This window comes from Lepidothrix coronata, unplaced genomic scaffold, assembly GCF_001604755.1.
Source record: "Lepidothrix coronata isolate B3197 unplaced genomic scaffold, Lepidothrix_coronata-1.0 Scaffold310, whole genome shotgun sequence".
Lineage (NCBI taxonomy): Eukaryota > Metazoa > Chordata > Aves > Passeriformes > Pipridae > Lepidothrix > Lepidothrix coronata.
Genome location: NW_016690490.1, coordinates 306762 through 329375, shown reverse-complemented (window position 1 = coordinate 329375; position 22614 = coordinate 306762). Strand labels below are relative to the sequence as shown.

At 41.9% G+C, this 22614-nt stretch overlaps 2 protein-coding genes across 5 annotated transcripts; one reads left to right on the top strand and one right to left on the bottom strand.

Annotated features, from left to right (window-relative positions):
* The first annotated feature begins 992 nt into the window (after positions 1-992).
* VSTM5 (V-set and transmembrane domain containing 5) lies at positions 993-14599 on the top strand. Of its 4 annotated transcripts, none has more exons than XM_017837793.1 (6): positions 993-1077; positions 4028-4357; positions 4458-4595; positions 6175-6299; positions 7472-7589; positions 14493-14599. In XM_017837793.1, exons 1-4 carry the CDS (start codon positions 993-995, stop codon positions 6216-6218), a joined length of 597 nt encoding a protein of 198 aa, XP_017693282.1. In that variant the 3' UTR covers positions 6219-6299; positions 7472-7589; positions 14493-14599. The 4 variants fall into 4 exon arrangements, with proteins under 4 accessions (XP_017693282.1, XP_017693281.1, XP_017693283.1 ...); XM_017837792.1 differs by lacking the exon at positions 14493-14599 and adding an exon at positions 11161-12508; XM_017837794.1 differs by lacking the exon at positions 14493-14599 and adding an exon at positions 9660-9743.
* MED17 (mediator complex subunit 17) lies at positions 9864-22424 on the bottom strand. Its single transcript, XM_017837783.1, has 12 exons — positions 22157-22424; positions 21671-21837; positions 21076-21295; positions 19882-20018; positions 19699-19783; positions 18428-18580; positions 17471-17601; positions 16269-16453; positions 15608-15745; positions 14528-14645; positions 13129-13288; positions 9864-11243 (listed from the first exon to the last, which is right to left on the bottom strand). Exons 1-12 carry the CDS (start codon positions 22386-22388, stop codon positions 11038-11040), a joined length of 1932 nt encoding a protein of 643 aa, XP_017693272.1. The 5' UTR covers positions 22389-22424; the 3' UTR covers positions 9864-11037.
* Between the last annotated feature and the right edge of the window lie 190 nt (positions 22425-22614).

Sequence of the window (22614 nt, the reverse complement as noted above, 5' to 3'; positions counted from 1 at the left end):
CTGTACCTCTTCACCTGGGGCATTGACCTTTTCTCCCACCTGCCCTGAGGAGCCATTGCTGACCAGCACACTGAAGTGTGTTTCTTTCACCCACAATCTAAGAAAGAGAACTTGAGGAAAAGGAAATGTGAGGAAGAGGAGGATGGAAGACCTGCAAAAGGGCCATTCTGGTGTGTAACTCTTTCCCTGGTCAGAGGAGCGGCTCTCCTGGGGATGCATATGGCTTCTGGCAGCCATATATAAGGTTGCCTCTGAGCAAGGATGAATTTCAGGATTGGGACACTCTCACGTTTTCTAATCACGCTTCCCACTAACTCACACTGTTCTGTGCTTTTCTGAAAGGAGGACAAGGGAGTCTGGGAACCTTCGCCTGACAACAATGAAGGGAGAGAGAGCACCTGCACATGTGCTGGGTACAATGGGATGGGAACGAGTCTTATTTTCCAGCGTGGTCATCAAAGATGACTCCTGGAGGCAGAGATGCTGATGTCCAGTCCCACCGTCTTCCTTGCAAGATCACCAGGCTCTTCAGGGCAATAAAGTTAGTTTTAACACCTCGAAGAGAAATTTCCCGCGCAGATGCACAGTCATACCTAAAAGCAGCCTCCTCGGCCGGGTGTCCCGACCGCGGGCTCGGCTCTCGGCTCCCAGCTCCGGCGGGTAGCGTCAGGGCCGGGCAGGGCTGCGCGGCTCCGCGGCCGCCCAATCTCATTTCCCGGCTGGGCGACGGCCGGCGGCCGGGCAGTGCCTTCCCTTCCTCAACCAATTGCATCTCCAGCGCGGATCGGAGGATCGCGGGGCGTGAGGCGGGGGAGCGCCCTGGGGCCGGTGCGGGGGGGAGCTGGGAGCAGCCCCGGCGCCGCGGCGGGAGGGGGAGGAAGAAGTGGAAGGGAAAGCGAGGGAGAGGCCTGGGGCAGGCAACCCCCGGGGGCGGGCCGCGCCGGCCGGCCCAGACACTTAAATGCCACCCCTGGGGCATCGGCTTCTCGCTGATGAGACCGCTGCAGGGCTGCCGCGGAAGGGGCGTCGTCGTGGGGACCGTCACCCTCTGCCTGGCCGCCGGGTGGGCTCTGCAGAGTAAGTGTCCGACTCCGTCCCTGTCTCCCCCCGCTTCCTCCCCCACTCCTTTCCTCCTCCTCGCCTCGATACCCTAGCTCAGCCCCAGCGCCCGGCACCTGTTCGGGGCGGTGCAGAGCGCCCGCCGCCCCCCGCCCGCGGCCAGCGCTGTTCCCGACCCGGCCGTGCTCCCGGGAGCTGCTGGGGACGGGACATACCGGGACTCAGGCAGGCATCGCTACTTTCTGCGGGCTGTACATGGTCTGGGGAGGCTCGTCCCCTCTCTTGCTGCTCGGAGGGAGCTGGGGAGCCGAGCGGGGCCGGCCCGGGGGTGCAGGCCGGGCGGGAGCCGCGGCCGCGGGGGAGACGGGGGCGGCCCCGGGGGAGACGGGGGCGGCCCCGGCAGCCGCCCTGCGCCCCCTGCTTTTCCAGCAACCGAGGGAACAAGGCATGGAGGGGGAATCAAGCTCGGTTAACCAGTCCGAAGGGCGTCGGGTCACGCTGGGAAACGCGGCGGTGAGGAGAGAAGGTGGGTTCCAACCCAGCACCCCAGGATGGGTGAGTGGGGATGGGACAACTTTCAGAGAACCATCCTCGCTCTTCCAGCTAGCGCTGGAGGAGACTTCTGCCAACCCCACCCACCCCTGGGGACTGGGATGTCCGTGCCACCAGAGTTTGGTTTGGACATGGCACAACACTCCATCATCAGATGTGATGCACAAACAGGACACCAAAGGGTGGAGGAACTGTCCCAAGGGTTTCAGAGCTTTGTTTTAGAGCTGTCCCCCCAGTTTAGAGCTCCTGCGTGGAGGCCCCTCACTGCCAGCCCTTTCCCACCCACTCCCCAGCTATGGCCACTCTGGTACGCAGAGCCACACTTGCCCCTTTGACACTCGGCCAGGCAAATAATTCAGAGCAGAGCAGCATGCCAGGACAGCAAACTCACTGTGCTCTGAGCAGCACCGGTGCCCTCTTCTCCTGGGTGCATGTTTTACTGGGCGTGAAGGGTCTGGTTTTGCAAGCAGCAGAGCAGAGCGGCATGCAAAGGGCCCTGCAGGTGGGTGTGATGTTTGCTCTCCAGCCTGGTGCAGCTGTGCTGGGATTAGACCAGTTCAGGTGATCTAAGCACAATGCCTATTAAAAATATTTTTGAATGGTTAAATATCGCACTGCCTTTTGTAGCTTTGCATGCTGGATATGGACAGAACACGTTTGCAAATAATTCAATGGAAAGATGCCTCTATCAAAACAAAAGAGTCACTGAGGGCAGACACTAGCTCCTGTCTGGTCAGAAACAGTGGGAAAGGCCTTTAAATAAACACATGGAGCAGAAAACAATTGGAACAATTTGCAGCGATTACCAGAGGTTCCCGGCTGTTCTGTGTCTGTAGCTGGCACAAACCCCGTTTTCACAGCTCTGGTTAGTCTCTCCTGCACACAGGCTGAACAGCAGAAGATGCACTGGGCTGCCCAGAAAGTGTGATGATGTTCCTGCAGAGCGACTGGGCAGCATGATCATGACAAAGCCCATGAAGGGAGAATCCCAAAAGTGTTATCTTGGGAAAAGCCTAGATCTTATCTGGTCCCATAGGTGAGGACCTGGAAATCTAAATGGCTTCTTGAGCTTCCTTGCCTTACCTTGACCAGAAGATTTAGTGAATTTTGCTACATATCCCAAATACAGTGAAGTCAGCTTGTAATTAATTTACCCATGTCTTCCATTTCTGGTTGCTCATGGAGGGTTCTTAATTTAAGATTTTTAAATATATTTCTTTCCCTTGGAGATTTTTTTTCTTTGCCTTTTTTAATCATTCTTATCTCTGAGGACTCTGCAGAACCTCCAGGATCATCCCCAGGGGTCCTGCTTTGCACTCCTGCAGTGTAGCTAAGGGTCTCATTCTCACTCCTCACTGGGTTACAGACATTTGCAGGTCAGCATTACTTTTTCATTCTGCTCTTGAAGTCAGGCTGTTCCCACAGCGAGAGAGGAGAGTAAGTGAGCTGCTCCAAGCCAAACCAGGAAAAGGCTTTCAGCCTTACTCTGTGCTTTATCTGCCTTTTGTCTGCTTTGATTTTTGTGGAGAGATAACAGGATTTCAGCCTCTAGCCAAATGTCTCAAACATGCCACTAATAAAAAGAAAAAATGTATGCCAGTTGAAACTCAGATGTTGGTGTTCATCCAAATTTTCATGCAGAAACACCCACATGCAAGCAGAAATTATTGCTGTTACACATTAAACTAAGTGGTCAGTTCAGTTTCACAGCTCTGTAATCACATCAGGAGGAACTAGATGAGAATTAAATATTCTTTAATGTGCATTTTTGCCCGGACATCATCAGGAACGTGAAGTCCCTGGCTTCTCATGGAACTGCGTACCTTTGATTACATGCAGTTTATCTGTGCTGGCATATAACTGGCTGCCTGTAAGGAGCTCATGTCTCAAATGTTGATTACACATCCTGAAAACAAGACCAAGTCCTTGCTGAGTCTTCACATACTTACGCCTACTACAGTTCTTGCTTTTGGAGAATGGTAATTAATTAATATAATAGGTTACCTTGGACATGACAATTAAACTTTCCATCTAAATGCAGGATTTTAAAAGAAAGCCAGTTACCGATGAATACAAAAGTGTTGCTCAGTTTTCAGATGATGTTATGCTCCCTTATCCAAAAAGACCCTTCCAAAGTTCCTTTTGATTTGGGTATGAAAACATTTAAACACACACAATTACTTATCCTCTATAGTAGAAACATTTTTGCTATCACCAATTGCAAATGTGTATTTAGTGTTTAAGGATGTATGTTACTTTTACAGACAGCATAAAGAGATACTGCAAAGCATAATCTATCCTCTCTTAAAACCGACCGCTGAGATAGGTAGGATGAATCACACCCAGAGGTCCCAACCTGCCCTGGATGGTTGGTGCAGCATCACCTCCACACTCATCACCCTCCTTTGTCTTTCAGCTCCCGGAGGAGTATCGTTAGTTGTCCCACAACCCAACATCAATGCAACAGTGGCACAAAACATCCTCCTCTCAGTTGAATACTCTTGCAGAGGCATTGCCACCATTGAGTGGAAGCATGTGTCAAGCTGGGGCACCACCAGCATCGTTGAGTGGAAAATTGGGAATTATGTCAACATATCCACAGTCTACAAGGACAGAGTGACTACTTTTGAAAATGGCTCTATACAGCTTCACAACGTGGGCATGCGAGATGCTGGCTACTATTTTGTCACTGTAACAGAGGAGTATGGAAACAACGCCTACGGCACCATCATAGTCAATGTTTACGGTACAAACTAGATGGGACTTCTTGGCTTTACCCTGTGTTTAAATACCAATCTGTTTGTAATCAATTTTATAATATTATTTTTTTTCCATTCTCCCTACAGAAATTATCTATGAAGATTTACATTTTGTAGCAGTTCTCTTTGCCTTTCTCGCTGCAGTATCTGCCATTCTGATCTGCTTCATGTGGCTGTGTAATAAATCTCTGCATCTGTTTCAGAAGAAGACACACAAACTCACAGGTATCTCTCTAAGAATGCAGTCAAGGTATAGGGGTTTCAAGTCTGAAGTTTGAGCCTAAAATTTGTGCCATAAGCGTGCTAATTAGGGACACTGAGAAACAAGACTGAAGGGCTCAAAATCAGTTATCCTGTTCTAACTCTTTACTAGCTGAGGCAACTGAATAACAGGTGTTTAGTTGCAGAACAAGCCACAGGACATCTACCTCATACACTTCACATCAGAAATAATAAAACAGTTACCAACACTGCTTGATTGCGAAACCTGGGGAGAAAAGGCAAGAGCTGCAATAACCCCCCTATCAGAGGGCAGGAGACAAAGTCAAGAGCATCAGCAATTCTTTCAGAGTTCACACCAGAAGAGTATGTCCTAGGGGAAAATAATCAAACAGCCCTTGGGAGTGACCCTCACCTCAGTTCATGAAGGACTGCACCTCTCCCACTCCTCTCAACCCCCCCCTTCATCTGTCCTCACCTTTGATCCTGTTGCAGACTGCAACAAACACTGACTAATATCAAAACCAGACTCCTGACACACACCGAAGACAACAGTCATGAAAAGCAGGTCAAGGGAACATGAGGGCTGCACTGAAGGGAACATTCACATATTAGAGAAGAAATTTCCAAGCCACCGCCAGGGATATTTGCCCTAGGCAGCAAGACAAGATGCCACTCTATGGACCTGGGATCAAGCTCTTTAGGTGCATCCTTGGAATGGGAGGTTTCTTTTACAACTTCAAAACATTCCAGATGTTTACCTCCATACTTTGTAAGTGCAGATCCACTAGTGGTTTCTTGCCCTGTAGGTAATAGGTCTGTATTTCTTCTCTAATGAGTGCTGCTTAAGCTTTTACATTACAACAAGCAGCATAGCTATCAGGATTTTACTAGACTAACAGATACTTGAGCATCCTAAGCCTCATGGCCCAGACTTTGTGTCATCTCTGCAAAACCTGATAAAAGAAGAAATTAATTTGGCTTGAGCTGCCTATTCCTTTCTGTCACTCACATACAGCTCTTAAGGGCTGCTGCTGTTTTCATGGTACACACACCATTCACAAGGTTCTGTAGCTACTGAAAATTTTCCTATCATGCCAGAAAATATAGGCTTTTGTTGGGATAAAGCCTCTTCCTTCAGTTAAAGCTAATCTTTCTACAGAGCTGAATTGAATACAGTTATTCGGCAGAGTTAGGAAAACTACAGTTCCAGAAACTTGTCGTGTCATCTCCCAGAACATGGTCCAAAGCAAGGACCTAACTTCTGCCCCAATTCCACCTCAGAAGAGCCCTCCTTACAGAAGTTAGGAAGAGAGGTATAAGGATGGGCCCTCTGGACTTAGGTGTTCATAGTACCTTTAGCCTTGTACTGGAAGAAACCAGTGTCACTTTAAAGATTGTGAGGGCCTCTTTATGCAGTTAAATATTTTGAAAAGATGTATTTAAAACCTGACTGTAGATGAGCAGGCTTGAGCTAATATTAAAAATTTCAAAATATCTCAGCTATTAGCACAACACATATAATTTTGGAACATTGGCCTTCCAATCCATTCGCCAATCAATAACAATATGCTTTTATTTACAGCAAGTACAACGGAAGAGATTGAATTGGAAACCATTGAGTGTTAGCCAAGGACTGTATCATAGCAAAAATAACGATTCTACCTCAGGAGAAAACACTGACCAAGAAAGCAAGAACAAACCTAGAAGGTAAAATGTTTGTGACTACTGCAGAAACATCCTGACTTGCAATTTAATCAGCAGTGTCTGATGGAGCTGTTTTGACCTGTTAAGTTTTCGGTTCTGCTAGTCAAGGTCACATTAAAAAAGAGAATGCTTTCATGCTAAGCATGAACACGTTTTTGTGGCTAACTAATAAAATCTACAGCCTCTACCACTCTTAAAAACAACCAGCCAACCAAGCAACCAAGCCTCTAAGACCAACCCATAAAGGAAATTATCATGGTCTTGAAGGACACCTGTATTTTGGATACAGCAAGTCTCCTATTAAGACAGAGTGGTCATTAGCATTCTTCAACATAATAAATTTAATATCTAATTACAGTATTACATTAAAAATTAATTGCAAGCATTGAATCCTGTTTATTGCAGCTATGCTGCTACTTTCAGGTGTAAGGAACTTCCTGAAGCTCTGAAGACAAACTGTAATTTTTCATAAGACAAAAGTGACTTGGAAAGAATGCCGAGCTGGTCAAAGTTCTCCCGCTTATGTTTGCAATTGTTTACACTGCCCCGGAATGGATATTAACACACATTTTATGACATTACTAGAGCAGGTGGTTATACAAGGAAGCCTGTGCAGGCACTAAAGAGGACGCTGTCTACAAAGATATGAGGGGTCACAAAATACTGATACACCGCACCAGTGAGGTGGCAAAGTACTAAACAGTTTTGTTGTGAAAGATGTCCAGTCCTTTGCAAACTTAGCCCAGCGACAAACAGTCTGAGAAGAAAAGTTAGAACAGCATTACTTTGAAATTTAGTATTTACAAATACAGTTCTGAAATTGCTCTTGTTGAGAAGCCACCTTTGCTTTCCCCATGTTCAAAGAAAAAATGAAGTGATCCAACTAATGCTTTCTTGAATGTGCATATTGCACTAAATGCGATCCTCCACCTGCAGATCTGTTGCAGGTGGCATAACATTTGCGTTTGTCAGTGAGAAAGCAGTAAACTGACCAAGCTTCAAGTTATTTTGTTTTGCTTTTGTAATGAGAATTTTGCAGTGTGAAATAAACTTTGAAAATGTAAGAGACCATGGACTAGTCTGTGCCTGTAGATTGCCATGTGGCTGTTTGAGTCAAACTGTTCCTACAACCTCTCTCACTCTTTGTCTCACTTGTTTGCAAAAACCTTTTACAGGACAGACTGACAGAGCTTCCCCTCTGGTCAGGGACTAGGATGACCAGGTGCAGAGGTACTATGGGTTCCATTTGGAAAAACTCTCAGAGAATTTCTCACCAAGTGAAAAACGATGCAGGTAGGTGTCAAACAAGCTTTTTTCCAAAGCACCCTGTACACAATACCTTTAAGTCATCCCCAGATTGAACTGGACATTTGTAGTACAAGGGCCTCTCTCCCACTCATAAATTCAGGTACTAGATTCAGCTGTTTGTTCTTTCCTGCATTTAGGAGAACAGGTCAAAAAAGGGAAGAAATTAAATTTTAAAGATCTCAGATACAGCACAGATGACTGACAGTTTGTTCTAATTTTCTGTTTTAAATGTGTATTACCAATCTAAAGTATCTTTGAGTGCACTAAGCTTTGACAACAGAGAAACTCTTTAAGTGCATCTGTTTCAATCACCAAGCTTGAAGTACTTGGTGAAGTATACTTATAGCATATGGAAAACATTATTGGGTTTTTTTCTGTTTACCTATTCCATATTTTTTTATTCCCTAAATCTTAGAATTTGAATGTGAAGTTATTAGGCTGAACTGAATATGTAGTAGGTCCTCTGCCAGACTTATTTAGAAAGTACAAAAAGTGCAGCGTGCACTTAAACACCATTATTATCTGCTAACATTGCCCTGAACACTCCAATTGCCAAAGGAAGTCAGGAAACACATCCAGACATGGATGACCGTCTTTCAAGTGCATTGCTGTGATTGTAGGCACACTTGTAAACTACAATATTTGAAAGCTAGGATGAAAGTAGGAAACGACCACTTAAAATTCTTCAGTTTAAGATGTACTACAACAGCAGTAACAAGTTTCCACCTGGCACAGTTGTTCTACCTCTCTTAGCTTGGCCAAAGTCACTGCAACTTCAGGCACCTATTCTTGGCTGTTGACCGTGGTGCTAACCTCGCTTTTAGGCAGTAATATCCCAGATGAACAACAGGGACTCAACATTCACTGATGACATCCAGTACAGTTAGCCTATGTACAGCTTTCCTTATAGACAATTCCTCACTCACAAATTTTACCCAGAATTTAACATGCTTACCGTACACATGTAGGGTCTTTTATAAAATATTAACATTTTTCTGAAAATTATGTTTGTCAATATGCATTATTAATGCCAGTATTATTTTATGTACAGAAGGTGAGACTAAGCTGTCTATAGCAGTTTCTTGCTACCCTGGAGCATCTAAAGCCTCATGGCAAGTTGTTACAGTAGAAGTTCAGAAACTAATAGCTATTGTTACTCCTCTTGTAAACTCCCTGCAGAACACCAGCGAATTTAACATTTAGAGCATTCTAGATGATCAAAGGGGTTAAGGCATTTTACTTTTAAACTAATTAAAGAGATGTTCAAGTTCACAAGATTGCTTTGGCAATCAGTAGTAAAGGTCCTAATCATTCTCTGTCTTCATCTCATATTCAAAGATGCACTACCAATTTTCAAGACTGTCCCTCTGTTAGAGGCCTAATCAGTCTGTTTTCCATTAAAATTAGGAATCTCTATATATTCAACACTAAAATACAAATGCTCCAGGTCTCTAAGAATTCTTTTGTTGTTGTTGTTATTCTTATTTTTTCAGCTAGACGTGGAAGTCTTGACAAATGTTTTCACTGCTAACATGCGGTGCTTGCACTTCCACAACACATTAGATGTCCTCTTGCATCCGTTATTTCTTTTCAGGAGACAAGTCCTGCAACCATGAGATTCTAATAGCTCCGTAGTGATCTGATTACATGGTAATGAAGAACTTACCTAATGAAAAGGCTATCACTACATGCAGACCTGTCAATTTAGGTTAACAACAGTGAAGTGTAAAGACATGTTCAAGTTTCATAGACTCATCTTCTAATTATTAGTAAGGAAAGATCTGTTGTGTTGGCAGGAGTCAAAACAGCCTCATACAGTTGGATGCATCAGGCTGTTGGCTGAACTGTTCACCAAGAAACAAAAGTCCTCCCTGCCTGTAGTGGTGCAGTGTCTACTAGCCCAGCAATACAGGACGTGACATGATGGGTGTTAAATAAGATTCACCCATTTTTCAAGAAGATCAGGAGACTATTTTCTACTAGTATTTTTCATTTTCATCAGTTGTCTTGGGCAACTCATCAGAACCTGAAAGGAAAACTGTTTCTCTCTCACAGATTAGTTACACAGAAGCCAGTACATCCAGGAACTGAAACAAGATGCTCCATGCTGGCAAACATCAAGAGAACTACAAGAGCTGCTTTGGATACACACTGAGCAGCAGCTTGCCACAAGCAGTTGCTTAATATGTATTTCCCAAAACTATTCATTATTACTTGAGAGTACAACAAAATAATAACTGTCATCATAGAAGTATGAGGTTCAATTCAAACATGTTTATGTGCAAGAAATTCTCATATATATATACATATATACACACACACCTCATAACACAACATGGAAATGAATCTGAACCAGTTCATACAGACAGGTTTCAAAAAGACCTTTAGCAATTAAGTACCAAACAAAATAAAAGCTTTGTTAACACCTTACTAGAAGCTTCAAGGCTACAACTACCAAACCAAAACCATCAAACCCATGACTTTTTTTATTTTGAAAGAACTCAAAAGAGCCGATATTCAGGAGGATATTATTGTTTCCCTGGACAATAATCATTGAGAGTGCAGGATAAAAACCCAGCAGCACGTGTGGAGATCCAAGGTTTACTGCATGAGAGTTACCACCTTCTATCCAGACATTAATTTACACAAATGACTCACAAACTCAAATTATCAGAATTTTGCAAGCAGAGTAAGATCTTTCCTCTATATTCTTGCAAAAAAGAGAGACAGAAAACACAAGCTGTGACTTAGTAACACTCTCAACTTAAACTAACTGCCAAGTAAATATATTTCTCAAAAATAAATGGGTCACCCAGAATCCCCATCAATTTACAAACAATCCAACTCAAGAATGCCACACAGTGAAGACGTTACCTTGATCTTAAGTATTGTTTAGCTTCAATTCTTGACACAACAGCTCTGCTTCTACTGTTGTCCCACTTCTCATCAAACAAGGCCATTAGCATCCACAGGGATAGCCAGGTTCTGTGGTATAAGCCACTGAAAGGCCCACTGAGAGCCCAATTCAGTTCTAATATTTTTAATCTTTCAAAAATACTTGCAAAGATCTATTGAAAAAAATAAGGGCATGAGAGGAAAGGGAATGATTCCAAGCAGACACCTTTCATGTAGTAAAAGGAATACTGAATTTAATTTTATAAACAAAAAATACGTTAGTTACTCAGTTATGTAACACTGGACAGAGCAATCAGCAAAGACACAGTTGAGCGGAACTTTTTCAAAAAATTATATGTATTTTATATGCCATTGAAAAAAGTTTTATTACAAACTCCACAATGGACATATCTGTACAGGAAATAAATTTGGTTTTGCTTTCTTGTATTGGCCCATAGCTTCCATTTCCCTTTGCTGCAGGGGCAGTGATTGTTGCACAGAGACTATTCAAAGCCCCCACAGAGAGGCCGACGCATCATTAGCAGGGAGTTAGGGCAGCCATGAGCAGTTCCATTTTATACACAAAGTTACGCCCTTCCATTTTATTCCACTGAACTTCCTTGAATGGCCCTCGGAGATGATTCCACTTGCTGTCTTGCAGTACGTCGCCTTTTGGGAGATCCTTGCACTGACTCCGTGGGAACTGAACCATAACTTTGCTGCCACTTTCCGGACCGTTACGTACTGCAATGAACAGAGATTTTAATGAGCATTTTTACACTGTACGAATTCCTCCTATTAAATATTCTTTCTTGTGTATACTATACATTACTCCTACTCAATTCCAAGCATGCTGAAAGCAAACAAGGAAAATTCTTTTTTTTTTTAAAAAGCTTTTTCTTTTAATTTTCTCTCTCTCATCTCCCAGTTCTCTACGATTTTGTTGTTTAGCACTAACTGTTTAACTGGATCTAATTCTGGTTAGATTAAACCAGAGATACATTTGATAAAACCCCCACACATACACCTTATAACCACATTTCTTTTTCCCTAATGATACCAGGAAGGGCAAAGGTTATTATGCTCATTCTTTCCTTGCATGTATTCCAACTATTCTTTGAAAAATGTGAGCAAAAATGTATTGTTTCTAGTGCATTTATCTCAAATGGACAGGGACAAAGTCACTAGCATAGTTGTTGTTTTTAATCTCAAAATTCTGCAAGACTGGTGGAGGGGTGGTGGTGTTTTGTTGGTTGGATGCATTTCTGTGTTTTGATGCTGGGTAGTGGTGTGTGTTGGCTTTTTAAATAGCAGTTAGGGAGGCAACACTTAGCTTTCCCCTCATTTACCAAGCCAGCCTTCTACAGATGAGTGTAAGGCTGATTGAACATAATTTCTCCTTCATAAATTGATGCCAATTACTCTCAGTCACCACCTTCTATGGAATATGTTTGGAAACTTCTGGGACCGGTTTTCCCCCCTTATCTTCCCAGTAATGCAATGAAACCGATCAGACTGCAGTTCCCCCACATTCTCCTTCTTGAATATAGGATGTGACATCTACCTTCTTCCAGTCCTCAGGAATCCTTCCTGATCACCACGGCCTTTTAAAGATGATGAGGAGTGGCCTTACAAATAACATCAATCAGCTCCCTCGGCACTCATGGATATATCCCACCTGGTCCCGTGAACTTGTCAATGTCTAAGTTTGTTCAAAGGTTCTCTAGCTTGCTCCTCTGCTACTGAGGCTGTCTTTGCTCCAAAATTTCCCATGGGTCTCATGGACCCATTCCTAAAGGCCAGTCTTAAGACCAAAGCAAAGAAGGTACTGAGTACCTTGGCCTCCTTCATGTCCCGTGCCACCAGGTCCTCTGCCCATTTGAAAGGAGTCCCACATTTTCCCTAATCTTCCCTTTGCTGCTGCCGTACCTGCTCAAACTCTTCTTGTTGCCCTGTACACCCCTCAGGACCTTAGCTTTCCTATCCTTGTCAATGCATGCTTGGACAGCCTCTCTCTCTCCCAGGTCAACTGGTCAGGCTTATAATCTCTTGCAGCTTCTTTTCTATTGTCATAAGTTCAGTCATGAGCTCCCTGTTCATACACACAGATTTTCTGTCACCTTTGCAAAACTGCCAGAACATAGGTATGACCATTCTTGAGCTTGAAAGAAGTCATCCTTGAAAAAAATAAACAACCAGCTCTCTTGAACTCCTCTTCTTTCCATCCCACAGGATCATATATCCTGTAAGATTCTTTCCCAAAGATCCCTGAAGAGACCAAACTCTCTTCTCCTTAAGTTCAGAGTTGTGATCCTGTTGTTTACCTTTCCCCCTCCCTTCAGGGTCATGATGGTTTCTGTAATCTCCTGGTTTTATGCTAACTGTCAGAAATATTTTCAAACTTGTGTAAATTAAATCAAGTTTATATTAAGTGGATTCCTGAGGAAAGTATTGATTCTATGCAGATGTCAATTCCATACACAAAAGAAATAGTTTGTACACTTGTATAGAATAGTATCAATTTATAGCAAAATGCTTCACAAAAAAACCTCAGAAAGAGACTTGTAAAGCCTGTAGATCTCACTTAAGAATTCTATGACTTGGCATGCATTTGCAATAGGAATACTACCTGAAATGGCATAGTCTCCATTTGGTGATGCTACAGTTATTGCTGACGCATTGCCAATACTCTCCACTGGCCCCAGACCAACATGATTACTGAAACTCAGCACGTGCCATCCCATAACTTTTGCAAGCTGCTGAACTGCATGTACTTGGTGCTGTGACATCTGAAAGATAACAAGAGGTTCGCCTTCTGTTCAGTATTTGCACACCACAGGAAGAATTGCTTAGTGAGTTTACCAAGCCTTTTTTCTTCTATACAATAATTATTTATAAAAGTGACTTTGTATTTTAAGTTCTCTACTTTAGAGGAACTTTTTTATTTTTTACATGTATGCTGGTAGAGCTTTGTGTTATTTGAATTTAGACTACTTCCTCTGCAGATAGAGGAGACCACTGTATTTTTCAATTAGATGAATTTTTCATAGGCATATGGGTTTATGCAATTTATTTAAATATTGCTTTCAATTTAGAAATACCTGTATTTAGGTCTCAAAAACTAATTCAAGGGATTCAAACATGATTTTTAAACAATTCTGTCTGTGAATAAAAACAAGACTTCTGCTGTAAAATATATAAAAATCTTAAAAGTATCAGAAGAAACAATTCAGAAAAAAAAGTTGAGGTTCTCGCATCCATGATTATCTCCATTAATGCTCAAGTGTAAGCACTGAGCTTTAACAGCTTAGGAGTTTAAATGCTACTGTTTTTCTGTATTATGACTTAACACTTGTAACAAGGAACTATCTAGCACTGTTCAGCAGTTCTCTGTGAACAAGTCTGACAACACTTGCCCAAAAAGACATGCCCTCAGCAGAATCTGTTTCAACCTGTTTTCTGTGTCGTGGAGTTTTATATAACTGCAACAGGCCAACCACTATTATTAAAGACCTGTATTTTGACTATTTATAATGCATAGTAGGGAGATTGTTGCTTCTGAATAAAACCAGCAGCTTGTTCTAAGCAATTAAGTAAATACAGTTCATTCAAATATCAGCTGATGTAGTAATGACTGATGCAAAGTGAGCACTAACAGACAATGTTGAAATGACAGTAATTGTGGGCTCATTAAGAACTTGGTTACAATAAGTTTCACATATAGGATACCTTACTGTTTGTTATGAGTCTCACTGACTTGCTTCTACCATAATGAGCAGCATAAAGAAATGTATTTTAAATGGGAGGGAAAAAATCATTATTACTACTGACCTTAGTAAAAACTGGCATTATATTTTAGTAGCAGTTGCTGAAGTCACTATACAAACATAGTGAAAATTCAGTAATCCACCTTCCCATTTTCACTATCTTTATTTGAAGTTTTTAAATATTTTCTATACAGATAAAGGTGAGATTCTTCTGTTTTTCAAACAGTACAAGAAAGGGAAGAATAATGTGTATGAGTCTACCTGAGATAAAAGGAAATCCTGCAGTTCTTGCTCTTGATGGGACAATGTAATAACTCTTCCGTCTCTATGCACAACTCTGATTTGTTCAACTCCAATGTTCAGCTGTAGCTGAATGGATCTTTGAAGATAAGAGGCATATTTATTCAAAATGCACTACAACACTAAAGAAAACAGGAAACTAAGAACACAGAATCCCCCCAGTCATTGACAAGAACTCTTAAGATGGATGGTGCAAAGCCTACGGAATGTGACAGCAACTCCAACCATTTCAGTTTCATCACTCATCACAACAGCTCCCTCTATACTGCAGGGGACATACTCTGTGGCGTGTTCCCAGACCTGTCCCACTGCTTGTTCAGGTCAAGGAAGCCTCACAGTTCCCTGCCTGCCACTGTTGCCCAAGTTTCCTTCCAGAGGTGCAGGGAAAATGGTGTGTTCTATACTAAGCCAAGACTTGGGCAGCATATGCATTCTGGAACCAAGACCGGCAATTGCACCAGTGACAGCAGTTTGCCCCACACTGTGCACACAGAACACTGCTCCAAATGTAAAAAACCACTGTCAATGCATTAGTTAATTTACTGCTGGTCAGCATCCAGACATTTGTTTCTGGAATACGACATTACTTATTTTGATACCAATGTGCATAACTAATTGCATGAATTACATGAATTCCACATTTCAGTACCTATACCACCAAGCTAGGACTGAGGACTGATTAGCTTTCCATAAGGAGCCTGGAAGTTTAGAATCCAGCATATCAAATGATACTTTGTATTCAGTCATCTCTACCAAAAGTAAATCCCCCCCTTAAATGGCCACTCTCATTTCTATTTTCTTCTTTGAAAGGAAAGTGTGCTAATTAAAGATGTAATACATTTCTTCATTAAAGTACAAAGTGGGTGAAGAGTTTTCTTAGGGTGGCTGCTCACCCCACAACTCAGACAAACAGACACACACAAATAACGGACTCCTACTTGTCTGTCTGAGAAGAATCTAAACCTTTAAAGCACAACTTGGATACACATTCTCTGCTGCATGCTTCTACCAGTAAAAAGAGACATGCATTCTCATACTTACTTGCAGATCTGCTCATATCCTTGAGAAGTTATTAGAACTTTAACACTGGATTCATAAACATCATTTATATTGGACCAGTGAGCCTGAATCTGAGGATCCTCGATACGACTCGCCAGACTGTCAATGGTTCGAGCAGTTCTAGAAGATAAAGCCATATCCCACACACAATGATCTAGACAGTTTGTGCTGTTCTCTTGTTTAAAGGAACTGAGTAGGTTATTCCATTTAAGGGAACCATGTGGATCAGAGCTCTATTTCAGCACCATTCTGGTGCTAATGAAGGCCACTTGTTTATTATGTACATTTCTCAAGCATTCAGCAGCCATATTAAAGCGGTATTACTCAGTATCAACTATTGCATTGCAAAGAATATGGAAAAAGATATTTTATGCAGTTTAAGATAAGTAGGGACAATTATCAGCAGCGTATGTCCTAACTGTCACAGCAATCTCAAAAAAATCTGACTTTTTTTTTTTACTAGCTGAGTGTTGTTTGCTTGTATTTTATCGTTTATTATTGTTTCTTAGTACTTGCAAATAAAGACTATTTTAACTGTGAAGGAAACAGTGCCTAATTTTAAGAACACTTAAAAAAGATCAATTGCATTCTACTTAATGGTACGTTTTATTGTAACTTTAAACAAGAAGAGCATGTGACCTACCTGCGTCTCAGAAAGATATGTTTTGCCTGTTTTATTATCTTTTCTAGAAGTCCTTCATTCGACTGTAGACAACTGATATCATTTTTATCAAAAGCCTGGGGTCCTGCAAGTCTCATTCTCTTATGGCCAAAAGGTGCACTAGCTGGATGTGGCATTACTGTCGAGCTCAGGGTTTGCTTGTGACACTGAAACAAACAGATGTTATAAAATGAAGTGACCAAATAACGTATCTGCAAGAAATACTACATATACAATATGCTGCTTCACATCAGGTTTTTTAAGTTTACATACTTTTAACAGTGCAACATTTTAACTTTAGAAACTTGACAGCATTTTAAAGCCAACTTTATGTGTGTCTTTCAAAACTTCTGGAAAGTGATTTTTTTTTCTTTTTGAAAAGTGCTAGCTAACCAAAATTTGGAACCATGCCTTTAATACATCTCTGGAGACAGAAAGAATGGTCAAGTAAAAACAAAGGAAGCATTGTAGAGGAAAAAAAACTGAGGTACAAAAAGTTTTAGCAACCTGTCCAAAGTAAAGAAAGGAAATTCACAGCAGAGCTGGGCACTGAGTCAAAGGTCCATGAAACCTAAATCAGCATTTAAAACACTGGACTATTCCACATGGCTGCATGACTTGCAGAGCCATGCTCTAAGAGATGAACACTCACTGGAATATGGTTTCAACTCTGCTCAGACATGCAAAATTGCGCTCCTTTCCTGAACAGACGCAACCTCAACCTTCTACCCTTGGTCATTTTGCTAGATTATACAAGAATATTAAACACTGAAGCAGAGAAGTGGATCTTAAAAGAAGCAAAGCTATTACAATAATTGATTGTTCTTCCTTCATGGGGATACAGTCTGACTAGATGCTCCCTCACAGTGCTTGCCAAGCATTAATCAGACACAATACAAAAAGGGAGACTGATGAGCTCTAGTGGAAAAGCTTTGCATGACTATTCTGAAGTGAGCAGCCAAGCCTGAGGTTAAGTAAAGAACTAGCATTCCATGAAAGCATGAAGTGGAACTACTGAACCACCCACACCCATTGAAACCGAGCATAGGTTGCCTTATACAAATGGATGGGAAGAGACTGGCCTCTAGCGGCACTCGGCTGTTACATCAGTGCCGCACACCAGGCAAAAGACTGAACAAATGCCCAGAAACTGTTCAGTGTTTGACCATAAATGCATTTATTACCTCTCTGATAAGTTGATGCAAATTATGTTCCAGAACATAGAGATGATCCTCTGGATTCTGTTTCTCAGAAGCAGCCTTTTGTGACTTTTTGTCATTGGAAGAGTGGCACAGAGAGATAGACAACTGCAAACCTGTACAAAACAGATGGGAAGAAAAAACCAAAAGAGAGCACTGACAATTGTCAAGGTTGCTACTGAGAACTACTTTTCTTCACACTTTATAGGAGTAGTTTAACAATGAGATTTCACCGTATCACAGAAAAATCAAAGAATGATGGTGGAGAGCACAGCACCAAAGGCAAGTAAGACTTGCTACTCACTGAAGTGTTGACAGGCCAGCTATGAGCTCACTAGCTGCATTTCTCACCAATTTCTATGACTCAATCCCACACAAAAAGAAAAGTCCTCAGGACCCCATTCCTTCCCCAAAGAAGGAATGATTTACCATCATGCACATTTTAAGCAATCCAGAAATATATTCTTCACATGATACAATCAGTTGTGTACCCCCTGTAAGAACAGAGGATACAGCAGCTGACTCAGAGCCACCCTCATGCTGTTTAATTATCCTCATTGAAGAGCTTTAGCCTTTGTTCTTCTGAAGACCCATTAATTCAAGCCTTAAATTTCACTTGTGTGCAATCCAGGAGCAATGACCTATGCACGGCTCCAAACTGGCATGTGCACATGGCATTACAGTGGACAGTTTTAAGTGCTGCTGACAAAAAACATAACCACAAAGGAAAACAGAGTAAATTAGAAACTAAAGCACATAAGTTGAATTTTTCTATAATTAGTAAGCAAAATTCTAACTCTGTGAAATTCTGTTTTTCAAAACCTCTGAAAACCAAGGAGTCTGTTTTTTTAAGAACAGAGCATTAAAAAAGGTCACGTCAATCAGGAATTTCAATTCACGTTTAAGCAAATAATTGCTAAAAAGTCTTGGAAAGTTTCCTACCTGGGAAAGGCTGGGAGATTATCTGATTTTTCACAACAATGTGAGGAATCTGTGATTTAATTTGAACAGCTTCTCGTGACAGCTGGGCAAAAATTTCTTTACACAAAAGAACATTCTGTGCAGTCTCCAACTTTGTCTGCCAGTGTGGAGAACCTGAAAAATACAAATCAATGTTTCCAGAAGAAAAGAGTGAAGAGAAGCCACCTTTCTTTTCAGATACCAGACACTGTGCAGTAGGCTAGGCACAATTGCTAAGATAAAGCAGTCAGTACCTTATAGCCAAACTGAGTATTATCAGAATTTTATCTCAATTAAGCAAGCACTTTAAGGTAACACTAATGCATTTTCATTCAATTTAACATATATGTATGTGGCAAAGTGAAAGGCCCTTCTGGAACCACGTATTACGCTGCCAGGCCTTTTGTGAACTCTGCTTAGGAACCTCTGCTTCCTAAGTTGCAATTTACTTTCAATGATACTTCCAGCTTTATTAAAGTAACTCTATAATGAACTATCAAATAATATTCAGTTCGTGTATGTGCTTTCACAGGATTTATAGGCCTAAAATTCTTGGGAGATTCTGGTGTAAGTACACAAGCTCTATAATGTATCCTGAGTACCATATGGAACACTTCCATAGTACAGCACTCTGTCTATGTTCCGGACAGCATGAGCATCTGTGTCACAGACCACTGTGAAATGAAATCCTGCCACTTTATTTTTAACCCCAAAGAGTAAAGGATGAATTTTTAATCCTAACAGTTTACAACTTCAAATACCAGCACATATCAAATGAATCAATTTACTCTCTGCCAGGGGGGCTGTCAGTAATTAACGCACAGACTGCCATCACAGTTTCAGATCCAGATAAAACATATGAGCCATAGACACAAGTAATGCATTTTGGGCAAAGTTAAGAGTGAACAGTCATACAGTTCAGCTGAACTATGGGATGTAACTGGCTGAAACACAATACCTTGGATTGATTTTGGTGATGTGCTCAAACTTTTAATGACTAACAGAAGGTGCTGCAGAATACTTGAAATACAACTCCCATACTTTTGTTTCAGAACTGAATAAACATCTGAAAAACTGAAGAAGCGTGCTTTGAAAGTATCACGTTTTCAAAGCCCAAGCAGCACCTAAACAGAAAATTTCAGTTTAAATGAGGATATTCTTGTTCACTCTTCTCCTAAGATATATGCTGTGATTTTCAAACAAGCATCATACTCAAACCCAGTTCTTGAGAACATGCTCACAAAACAACATACCTGGTTTTGATTTTGGCAAGGGTCTTTTAAAGAGATTGACTGTCCCGAGGTCACCAATGTCTGGAGCTTGTTTCTGAATAGAAACCTAGGCAAGAGAGAACATTATTTGGTGTTTGTTCTGTTGCAAGCATACACATACTGAAACAAAACTCATGCTACGTTATTACAGTTTCTCTGACAAACCTTGATATACGCTGATCCCTCTAAATCACTTGGAATTTGAACATCCAAAGGACAGTAATCCTCAGGTATCTTTTTATCCAGGTCAATGTCAGTGTTCTTTATCACCTCAAATGTGCCATGATGAAGAAAAAGAGAGCCTGAGAAAAGAAGGGCAAATACATACATACTAAACATAAAGCACCTTCTGCAAATAAAAAAAACCTCGTTCCTTTATTTTGGAAGAATATGTATTTCCAAGTCTCCAAACCTCCGAGGTGCACTTGACTCATATTTCTCAATGACTTCTTAAAAAAACCGAGATAAATTAGAAAGCTAATTTCAGCACATCAGTATCTCAGTCCTCCAGTATGCGACATGTAATGTTTTACAGTAAATTAGCATGGAGTATTTAATAATTACGAGGGAAAACCAACTGTTTCAAAATGGTGTCAACAGATGCAAGGAAAGAGGAAAAATAAAAGAAACATGAACGACCCCAAATTTGTCCTTCCCCTCCTTCACTGATGACAACAGAAACCCAACACACCCAGTTCTGATGCCTGCTTTGTAGCTATATCTTAAATTCCATGGGATTCTGTATTCACTTTGTCACTCCATCATGGCCTTTAAAACCCTGGTCTCTCTGGTCACCCTCTCTTACTGTCTTATCCATGAAATAAGGCATATTCTCAGTATCATGTCTCTCAAGTGTAGGAATAATAGGTATAATAAATCTATCTTTGATGACAACCTTTAGTCACATGGTTTAGTTTTATTTAGTCTGAATTCTGAGGAGCAGGGAGTTAGACTTGATAATCCCTTCCAACTCGAGATATTCTATGATCTTCACTCAGAAGAAAATGTAACACACTTCTCATCTTTTTTTAAATGCTTTAGAGACCAAATGTAGATAAAAGCCAAAAACTTAACAAGGTCTCCCTGTCAACTGATCAACTACCTTGTCAATGCCAAATTGTTTCCGTAAAGAAATCCTTACTAAAATCCTACACAGTGAGCCTTTAAAAGTACTTTCTAGGTTGAGGATGGTAATATATTTTTCCTGATAATAAAACAGGACCTTTATAATCCTCTCTCAAAATTATAATAAACTTATATTGAAATAATCTATTATTAGATATTCTATCTGTTTTTTCCAGTTACAAAAAGCAAATTTCATAATATATACATTCTTGTGAAAAAGACCCTACTGTTTACCTGCACTTCTGTAGCTCAGATCACCAAGAATTTTGTCTCCCACTTTTCTCAGCTTCCAGTGTTGTCTCAGTCTCAGCAGTTCAGAGTTGAAGTCTCTTTGTCGCTTGTTTTCCTGGTTTTCTGCAACCGATTTGGATAATCTTTCTGCACCTTTCAATAGGATTTGAGCTGCTCCAGCTAATGACTTCTTTTTTGAAATCAACTGTAAAAACTGAGGATTCTGGTAACAACACCAAAAAAAAAGATACAGAGATACTTGCACCTGAATTCTCAAAAAAATCATTCTTTATTATTATTAATGGAAACTAACTGACAGCAATTGATAAGTTGTTACTGCTGGATATCCACTGATTTGGAATTACTTTCATATCAGCATTATACAGTCACAGGTAGCATTTTGATTTAGAACTTCAGCAAAGAGGCCTCTGAAATTGGCCTCACCTCCCATTCCCAGCCTTACCCTGACCCACAAAGCACTGTCCTAGCACAAGGAAAGTTTTACAAAGTCTTGTACACATCACACATGAAAAAAATCCACCAAAATAAAATCTTTAGCATCAAGCTACACGAAGTGCATAACTTAGGTACAACATACCTGCTTTGGGGGAAGGGGATCCTGCACGACTGGATCTAGAGTCATGAACTTTTTATCCTTCACAATGCTAAGAACGTCATACAACACGCACATCTCAGTCAAGGCACTTCTTAAGTTGTTCCTCACTGAATCCCAAGGCCAGAGGGATGGCTGAAACTTTACCAACCCTAAAAATAAAGAAAGGGAAAACAAAGGACTTTAAAAAGATATGGTTTAAGACTCATTCTTAAACCACGAAGAGACCATAACGGCATGAAATATAACACGACGTATCTCGAGCCATCCTTTTCCACTACAACTTGCAGGGACTTGGTCATGACTATCCTAACCTGATCCACAGCCAACCGTGGGAATCCCAGGGGGAAGGCAGGCCAGGCCCAAGCACCGACGGGGCTGCAGGCCCGGCACCGCCACACCTGGGCGAGCCTACACTAGCTCCATCCCGGCGGGAGAGCCCGGGCCGTGGGCCCCGCCGCCCCTCCTCACCTTCTTCATCCTCCGCCTCGCCCGGTTCAGTCCAGGCGCGGCCCGCCGAGCCCGGCTCGTCCTCCTCGGAGCCAGAGCCCTGGCTGAAGTCGATGCGCTGCGCCAGGCGCGCCAGGTTCTGGGACATGGAAAGCGGCTGGAGGTAGGTTTCGCTGCCATCCAGCCCCACCTCCTGCACTTGCTTCTCGCACGCCGACTCGATGCTGATGCGCACGGCCGGCACTCCCGCCATCTTGGATCGACCCCCGCCCTCCCGCCCGCAGGGGCGGGGCCGGCGCCGCGTGGGAGCGAAGGGGTGGGGCCAGCGCCGGGAGGGTTCGGCCCTTTCCGGAGATGCTCGGGAAGGGGCGGTGCCAGCGCCCTGAGGGGGCGGTATGGACTATTGCTGCTCTGAGCTGCTGAAGGTTTTCTTTCACAGCGTTATTTTTGACCAGAAGTTGGTTTAATGACCCGTTCTA

Bases quoted from the DNA above. Each gene is read 5' to 3' on its own strand.
- VSTM5 (XM_017837793.1), top strand. From the start codon at position 993: ATGAGACCGCTGCAGGGCTGCCGCGGAAGGGGCGTCGTCGTGGGGACC. The intron at 1,078-4,027 runs GTAAGTGTCCGA...TTTGTCTTTCAG, and splicing joins CGCCGGGTGGGCTCTGCAGA to CTCCCGGAGGAGTATCGTTA. The intron at 4,358-4,457 runs GTACAAACTAGA...TTCTCCCTACAG, and splicing joins CATCATAGTCAATGTTTACG to AAATTATCTATGAAGATTTA.
- MED17 (XM_017837783.1), bottom strand. From the start codon at position 22,388: ATGGCGGGAGTGCCGGCCGTGCGCATCAGCATCGAGTCGGCGTGCGAG. The intron at 19,784-19,881 runs GTTTGTCAGAGA...TCTCTTGCCTAG, and splicing joins AGGGATCAGCGTATATCAAG to GTTTCTATTCAGAAACAAGC. The intron at 18,581-19,698 runs GTATGTTGTTTT...TGTATTTTTCAG, and splicing joins CTTGCCAAAATCAAAACCAG to GTTCTCCACACTGGCAGACA.